The sequence below is a fragment of the Amphibalanus amphitrite genome, unplaced genomic scaffold, assembly GCF_019059575.1.
Source record: "Amphibalanus amphitrite isolate SeventyFive unplaced genomic scaffold, NRLGWU_Aamphi_draft 002540F_arrow, whole genome shotgun sequence".
In the NCBI taxonomy this organism is placed as follows: domain Eukaryota; kingdom Metazoa; phylum Arthropoda; class Thecostraca; order Balanomorpha; family Balanidae; genus Amphibalanus; species Amphibalanus amphitrite.
Window position 1 is genome coordinate 24,203 of NW_024883960.1, and position 7,535 is coordinate 31,737.

The window sequence follows — 7,535 nt, forward strand, 5'->3', positions numbered from 1 at the left end:
TGCATACAATTTTAGCCCCTCAAGTGATTGGCTCAGCACAGTGGTAAAATTCAATCAGAAATCTCAACAGGCATATAAAAAAGTCGTGCGATTCGATTAATTCAATTCATGCATGGGTAGGTATGCGTTTTATATAAGCCCCATATCCGAGTTCGACGATTGAAAAACTGACATCAATCAAACGACCTCTCCTCTGCACACAGCGATGGCGATGCAGCCGCGAGTTTCCGCCATCAAGCCGGGTATCGGCTGCCGATAGCTGGTGCAGTAAGAACCTATTGAGGGTCGGTTCCTCTGCGGGTCGGAGGTCGTATACGGAGGGTCGGTCCCTCTCGGCGGCCAGTAACGTATGTAGGGTTCGCTCCTCTGCGGGTCGGGGGTCTGTACGGAGGGTCGGCTCCTCTCCGCGGCGGGGGTCGATGGCCACTGGGGACGGCGGCCGAGCGTGCCGATTACCGGCGGTAATGCGGGCCGACCGCCGCTGGCGCTGGTGCGCGCTGCTGGTCAGGTGTTCGCCGGCTGACCGACCACCCCGTCTGCCGATGGAGGGCATCAGGGACAGGTCTGGTCAAGCTATCACACACAGACAGAGCGGAGATGCAGTGACCAACGGCACCCCGCCGATTGTCGGATGGTTCCGCGCGATCCCCTGCAAAGTTGAGCGTGGAATACATGACGGTAGACGCCGCTTCCTTGATGGACCGACTTGCCGTCCTCCTTGCGAAATATATTTAAGAGCCGAGAGGTTGTGGTGAAAGTTAACTGAGCTTAACTGAGCTTAACTGATTGGCTTTATTATCCAGGGACGGACGATTCGAGGTGTCACCCATTCGGTCTTGGTCTAGGAGTAGATTATCATGAAAAAGTGGTCACGCGCTGCAAGTAAAATATAAGAGAGGAAGTGTGCGTGTGTCGTGTATGTGTAAAATTATATGCAATAGGAAGGAAACGCAGCCGAAGAGTACAGTGCAAATATCTCGTCTCTTTCCTCACAATCAGGAAGGAAATGCCTCACCGCAGGAAACGAACCCGTGTTTACACAAATGATCTTGTTATTCAATGTTATTATATTCAATGTTATTCAATGGCGCTGCACATAGTAGTGGGCCTCCATCGCCCCTCTCCGTCACTGCTCGCCCCGAACCTCACGACGGGATCAACAGCACGTCACTATCTGCTGAGCCAGGCGCTGATCAGCGATAGGTGGACTGTTTGGGGCGCGGGGCACGGTACAGGCCCCCTGACCCCTGGACCGACTATCTAAACAGCTCGGGATCAAAATACGAGTGGCGGCCGCGGCAGTCGGGCAGATAGTGGCTGAGCCGCCCTGTGGACAGTGGATCTCCGTTTTACACGAAGGTGCTCCTTGCTCAGTGGGTCTCGGTGATACGCATAAGGATACTCTGCATTTCTGTCCTCTGAGAGAAGACACTGCTCCTTTTCACCAGGGAACCACAGGTAGAGAACCTATGCTCTGCTGCTATACAGTGCTTTTAAATATCGCGCAGCCTAGTGAACTTCCCCGCCGCCGTTCTGGAAGACTGCCTGCTGTTACAAAGGTGTGTAGTGAAATTGTGACCTCCTCGGAGAGACTAACAGTTCGGCCGGACGCGTCGGGAGGAGTATCGTCCCCACGCGCCCGCCGGCTGCAGCCATGTCCGGGGTGTCCAGCTGCCGTTTCCTGTCGCTGCTGCTGGTACTGTACCTGGTCACGACGGCCTTCTTCCTGCTCTTCATCCAGCACACGTCCGAGCGCCACCTGCTCGCCAACCACGCGCCCCGCTCGCCTCTGCTGGTCAGGCGCGCCCAGGCGCTCAACGGAGATCCATCGCCCCTAGCGCGGCGAGGGTCAGAGAGGGAGAGGGTGGAGGTCAAGAGGCGACCGGCAGACGACGAGCGGCCAAGGGCTGGTAGGGCACCCAGCAGTCAGGGAAAGCATGATGAGGCCAGGGCTTCTCAGAAGACAGTCAACGAGACTGGTAAAAAGTCCTCCAAAGTTCAGCGGCCTCTGATTCTGTTCTGGACGCCGCTGTGGGGCCGTTTCGATAACTGGTCTCGGTTCTTCAGCGTGCCGCGTCTGGGCGATTGCCGCGCGCGCTGCTCCTTCACCAGCCAGGAACACCGGCTGCCGGAGGCGGCTCTGGTGCTGTTCTCGGCGGCCGACCTGCCACGGACGCCGCCGCCGCTGGAGGGCGGTCGGCCGGAGCGGTTCCCCGGCCAGCTGTGGGCCCTGTTTGCGCCGGACCCGCCGCCGGCCGAGGGGCGGCTGCAGCCCCACCAGGTGGACGGCCTCTTCAACTGGACGGTCAGCTACCGGCAGGACGCCGACGTGCCGCTGCAGTACGGCCGGGTGGTGCCGCTGGTCCGGAGAGACGGCCGGGCTGCGGCCGCCACCGTCAGCCCGCCGGCCGGCCGGCGCGCCCTGTTCCGTCCGCAGCAGTGCGCCACTGCGAGCCGGCGCGAGGACTACGTGCGTGAGCTGAGCAGACACATGCCCGTGGACGTGCTGGGGCCGTGCGGCGGCGGCGCGCCGTGCGGCCCGGCGCCGCAGTGTCTGGCAGCACACGCCGCCAACCACACGTTCTACCTGGCGCTGGAGGCGGCCCACTGCGCCGACTTCGTGTCGGCGCGGCTGCACCAGGCGCTGCGGCACGGCCTGATCCCGGTCGTGCGCGGCGGCGCCGACTACGCCCGCCTCGCGCCGCCCGACTCCTTCATCGACGCCGGCGAGTTCGCCGGTCCGGAGGCGCTGGCGCGTCACCTGCGCTCTCTGAGCGGCGCCCAGGTGCGGCGGCTGCACCGCTGGCGGGTCACCCACCAGGTGCTGCCGGCCAACTGGGCGTGCGACGTCTGCACGCGCCTGCACCTGCTGGCCTCCAAGGGGGAGCGGGTGCCTGCGCACAGCGGCGACCGGCTGGCCGACTGGTGGGAGCGGGGCCGCTGCACAGGACAGAGTGTGACGCCGCCGTCAGCGTGAGCCGACCGGGCGCCCCGCCGAGAACAGGTCAAGCGCAGACGAGCCCTGATCCCGTACAATAGTGTGATGTGATAGTGTGGGTGTTGCGAGTGCTTCAAAGAGCGATCAGCGATGACACGCATGTTTATTACAAGGCTGGCAGTCTCAGCAAAGCGAGTCACAAGAAAAACGCATTAATCGACTGCTTTGTCTTCCCTCGGGGGTGCAACGAATGTTCGTGATGTGTTGTGGCGCTATGTTGGCTCTCGTCAAGTGCCTCGCAATCTGCACTTAACTACTGGCTGTTGTGCTGAGCAAATACTGAGATGCATTTATGTAGGTACACTCTGCATTCACGGGTACACAACTATGAAGAAATACCTCACAGTAGGCACCCGGTATCTTGATGACAAGTGAAGTACGCATTTTGTAATCTAATTTTAACCCTAGAACGCCTAAGGGGGGGGGGGTTGTATTACCCCCCCCCCCTGAGGTTTTTTCGAAGTGCACGCTAAACGGCTTGTCGTAGCGGGCTGAAATTTTCAATACCCTCTGGGGCAACCTTTGCGCATCTTTTGCCGAAAAAAATTGATCGGGTCATGTCAGGTCACGGAGTTATGACGTCATAAGAGGTACAGCCTCCGGCCGACAGTTACCAAACGTGTGCGCCGAATCCCTAGGTTTTCTGCCGGTGATACCCACATTGTTTGATGGATCATGATGAAACTTCTCATGCATGTTGGGGCAAGCATTGGCTATCGTGTGGTGCAAGAAAATTGACCGGGTCAGGTCAGGTCACGGAGTTATGGCGTCATAAGAGGTACAGCCTCCGGCCGGATTTTCACGAAGTGTGTACCGAGTCCCGAGGTTTTCTGCTGATGCTATCCACATTGCAGTGGATATCCACATATCTTTTCTGAGTCGTTACCTACAGTATTTATAGCGGAGCAGTGGTCAACAGCCGACGAATCGGGACAAACACCGGAGGGTGATGTGACACCATATCACTCATCAGCAATAGGCCTCTTACTTTTATAGGGTAAATACACCAAAAACACCATATATGATGCAGAATTGAGTGGGGAATACGTTGTTGAAGGTTTGAAGTTAATATCTCTCACCGTTTTGCCGCAATCGTTGCGCAAAGTTGAAAAAGTTTGATTTTTTCGGAAAATTTGACCTTTGACCGGTCATAAGTAGGTCAAATGTTGACGTAACCTAGGACCAAAAAATATACCACCAATCGCGAGATCTCGTTGAGAGCAATCCGTTGGTTTTTCCGCTAAGCTCTACGACCTTCCGTTTCGAAACGCCAGGAGGGGGTCGTAACAACCCCCCCCCCCTGGTCGTTCGTGTTATGAGAAATGGCCTGGTCGTGCGAGGGTTAAATTAAATATACCTAATAAAGTATATTATATTTGAATCAGACAATAGTCACATTCCTTATAAGGGATGTGACAATTGGGATGTGCGCAATCGCATTTCAAATGCATTTGAAAAAGGGACAAGTCTTCTTATCTTGCATAATAAGATAGGTACCTACCTACATAAGTATTAACCCTCGCCGGTCGAGGGGGGAAGGGCGGGTGCCGCCCCCCCCCCATAGGGTTTTTTTTCGCGATAGCTCCGAACACGCTGGCGATAGAGAGCTGAAACTTAGCATACCTGACCTTTGATCCAAGCCGGATCTTTTGACACCAATCGCATTTTTGGGTCAGGTCAGGTCACAGACCTATGACGTCATAAGTGAACCTCTGCACGGTCTTCAGATGTCGCAACTTCGCAACGCCCTCACTACCAGAGGAGATGTCACAGGGAAATGAAACTTGCAGGATCTAGTATCCATTATGAGTCTCACAACTTGTATATCTCGGATTTTTCCTAAAGGTCATATGAGGTCAGGTCATTTTCGTGACCTCACCATTATAAGTCAATGGGGAAAAATGAAAACTGCTATTCTGGCGCCGGGAACGATCTCCAACTATCTCAAGCACACAGAATCGTGATTTGATGCACTCCTTGCAAGGTTAGATGCGTCACTTTTGCAATGTTGACCTTGCGTGACGTCATTTATGACGTCATCAAGGTCATATTAGTTTTTCGTCAATAACTCTTGATCAAATTGAGCTAGCGACTCGGGAAAGCCACCAATGGACTCAGGAAGACCTGTTGAATCGAATGATATGCGACATGACCTCTTTCGACCAACTTCGTGACCTGGGGGTGCTGACCTGACCTTGACCTGAGGTCAACACCCCAAGTTGACCTGACCCGATCAAATAGTATATAATTCGACGCGCCTGAGCGAGGCGAACACGATGCTGCCAAAATCGCGGCTCTAAGGCCGTTTTTGGCGAAGTTATTCACCAAAAACTGAACCGTACCTTGGGGCACTTGACCTCACCTCAAAGGTCACCGGTTGACCTAGGACCTAAAAATCGGGTACCAATCTCTGCGTCTCGTAACGGCACACACGCTCGTTTTTTCCGCGACGCGCTAGCTCCACCAGGGGCGAAACGGCGAGGGGGGGTCGTATCCGCCCCCCCCCCCCCCTCGGCCGGCGAGTATGTAGAAAACCAATAGGTCCGGCGAGGGTTAAGTTGAAATGTGCCAACGAAAGCCTCAAATGCTGCTATTCCTAATTAGGTGATATATGTCTAGACACTGGCGGATCCAGGGGGGGGCCACCGGGGCCATGGCCCCCCCAAAAGCCTGAAAGGGGGGGCCAACATATCTTTTGGCCCCCCCCCAAAACGCTTGGAGAAAAATTAATGTGAGAAGGTTGCGTAGTAGATACCTACTAGAATCAGCAGCGTGATTCAATAGCGTAGAGAAAGTCAGGGGCGCGGGAACTACTTTCAGACTGGGGGAGCACACCATAATAGAGATCAACCTAGGGTCCCCCCAAATCTAGTTTTCTCACCGGTTTTAGGCCACTTATTTTTCATCCCTTGGCTTTTTCAACAAAAAAAAGAAACAGTTGCAAAAAAGGACGGTATTCCGTTTGAAAGTTGTGGGGGCACCGCCCCCACTGGCGGATTCAAGGGGGCCACCGGGGCCATGGGCCCAAAAAGCCTGAAAGAGGGGGCCAACATATCTTTTGGCCCCCCAAAACGCTCGAAGAAAAATTAATGTGAGAAGGTTGTGTAGTAGATACTTACTAGAATCAGCAGCGTGATTCAATAGCGTAGAGAAACCCAGGGGCGCGGGAACTACTTTTAGACGGGGGGGGGGGGGGGTAGGTCACACCATGATAGAGATCAACCTAGGATCCCCCAAATATAGTTTTCTCGCCGGTTTTAGGCCAGTTATTTTTCATCCCTTGGCTTTTTCAACAAAAAAAGAAAACATTTGCAAAAAAGAGCGGTATTCTGTCTGAAAGTTGTGGGGGCACCGCCCGCACGGCCCCAGAGTTGGGGGGGGGGGGGGGCAAGCTGCCACCACTGCCCCCTCCCCCCGGTTCCCGCGCCTATGGAGAAACTACCGGGTTTACTAGCTTCCTTCATAAAGTGTCGTCATGTCTTATCGTCACCCGAGAAGGTCTTATTGCATAAATATCGATTGAGCTGTCAAGTTAACAAACTTGCTGTGGCAGCCTGACCTGACATGACCCGGCAACTTTTCATTCACGGAATATGCGCAATAAATTTTTTAGGAAAACTCACTGAGTTTTCGTTGAAAAAAAAACTTGTTTTGTTTCGTAATTGTACAAGAAGCATATGAGGGACCTTTTTGTCCCTTCCTGCGAAACGGTAAAAGACTTATTTCGGTCACAGCTCAGGCCAATCTCTAAGGGTCAGTCGGGTCACTTATTTCTTAAAAGGGTCCTTACGGCATCCAAGGACCAATTCCGGCTTTTGAGTGCGCCACATCAGCATTTGATGCTACGACAGATGTCGAAATCTGAATATATGTTACAGGCCGTATGAAAATTCGGTCCGTTTGCAAACGGCCTGGCCCAGTCAGGCCACATGAAACTACCTGAAAACACCGGCCGTTTGCAAACTATGACCTGAAATATCAGACCGTTTGAAAACGACCTAGTTAGTTTCGGCCTAGCGGATCCAGGGGGGCCACGGGGTCATGCCCCCAAGCCTGAAAGGGGAACAACATATATTTTTTGTCCCCAAAAACACTTAAGAAAAATGAATGTGAGAAGGGCGTAGTAGGTAGAGAGAAAATACCGTATCATTAAAAATCTGTGAGCTTGATAAAAGTGTTGGTCTTGTCTTCACCCAAGAAGTTCTTATTGCACACTTTAACCATGGATGAAAGAACCTTCATCCCCTGGTTCTCCTTCATCCATGCTTTAACTCTCGATCGACGTGTGAAGTTATCGTGTAAGGTATCATGAAGCCGATCGCGACGAAACTTTAGTACCCTCATGGTGACAAAGTCTGAAAATTTCATGACCCTGACCCAAGTGAACTTTGACTTGTGGCCTATTTCTCGAGACTGTTTGGCCATGTTGGAGGCCATGTTTGGCCGGAATAGCGATTCGGCGTATGTCGGCTCACATTATCCGCGCTTTTATAGTCTTTTCGTGGTTTAAAACGCTCAAACATGTGATATGATGTTG

The 7,535-nt window shown here is 53.5% G+C and overlaps 1 protein-coding gene across 1 annotated transcript; it reads left to right on the forward strand.

Moving 5' to 3' along the window:
• The first annotated feature begins 1,321 nt into the window (after positions 1-1,321).
• On the forward strand, positions 1,322-3,406 carry LOC122377122 (alpha-(1,3)-fucosyltransferase 7-like). Its single transcript, XM_043357086.1, has one exon. It carries the CDS (start codon positions 1,655-1,657, stop codon positions 2,975-2,977), a length of 1,323 nt encoding a protein of 440 aa, XP_043213021.1. The 5' UTR covers positions 1,322-1,654; the 3' UTR covers positions 2,978-3,406.
• Positions 3,407-7,535: the final 4,129 nt, after the last annotated feature.

What these genes read in the sequence shown, in the direction of transcription:
- LOC122377122 (XM_043357086.1), top strand. Translation starts at nt 1,655, where the DNA reads ATGTCCGGGGTGTCCAGCTGCCGTTTCCTGTCGCTGCTGCTGGTACTG.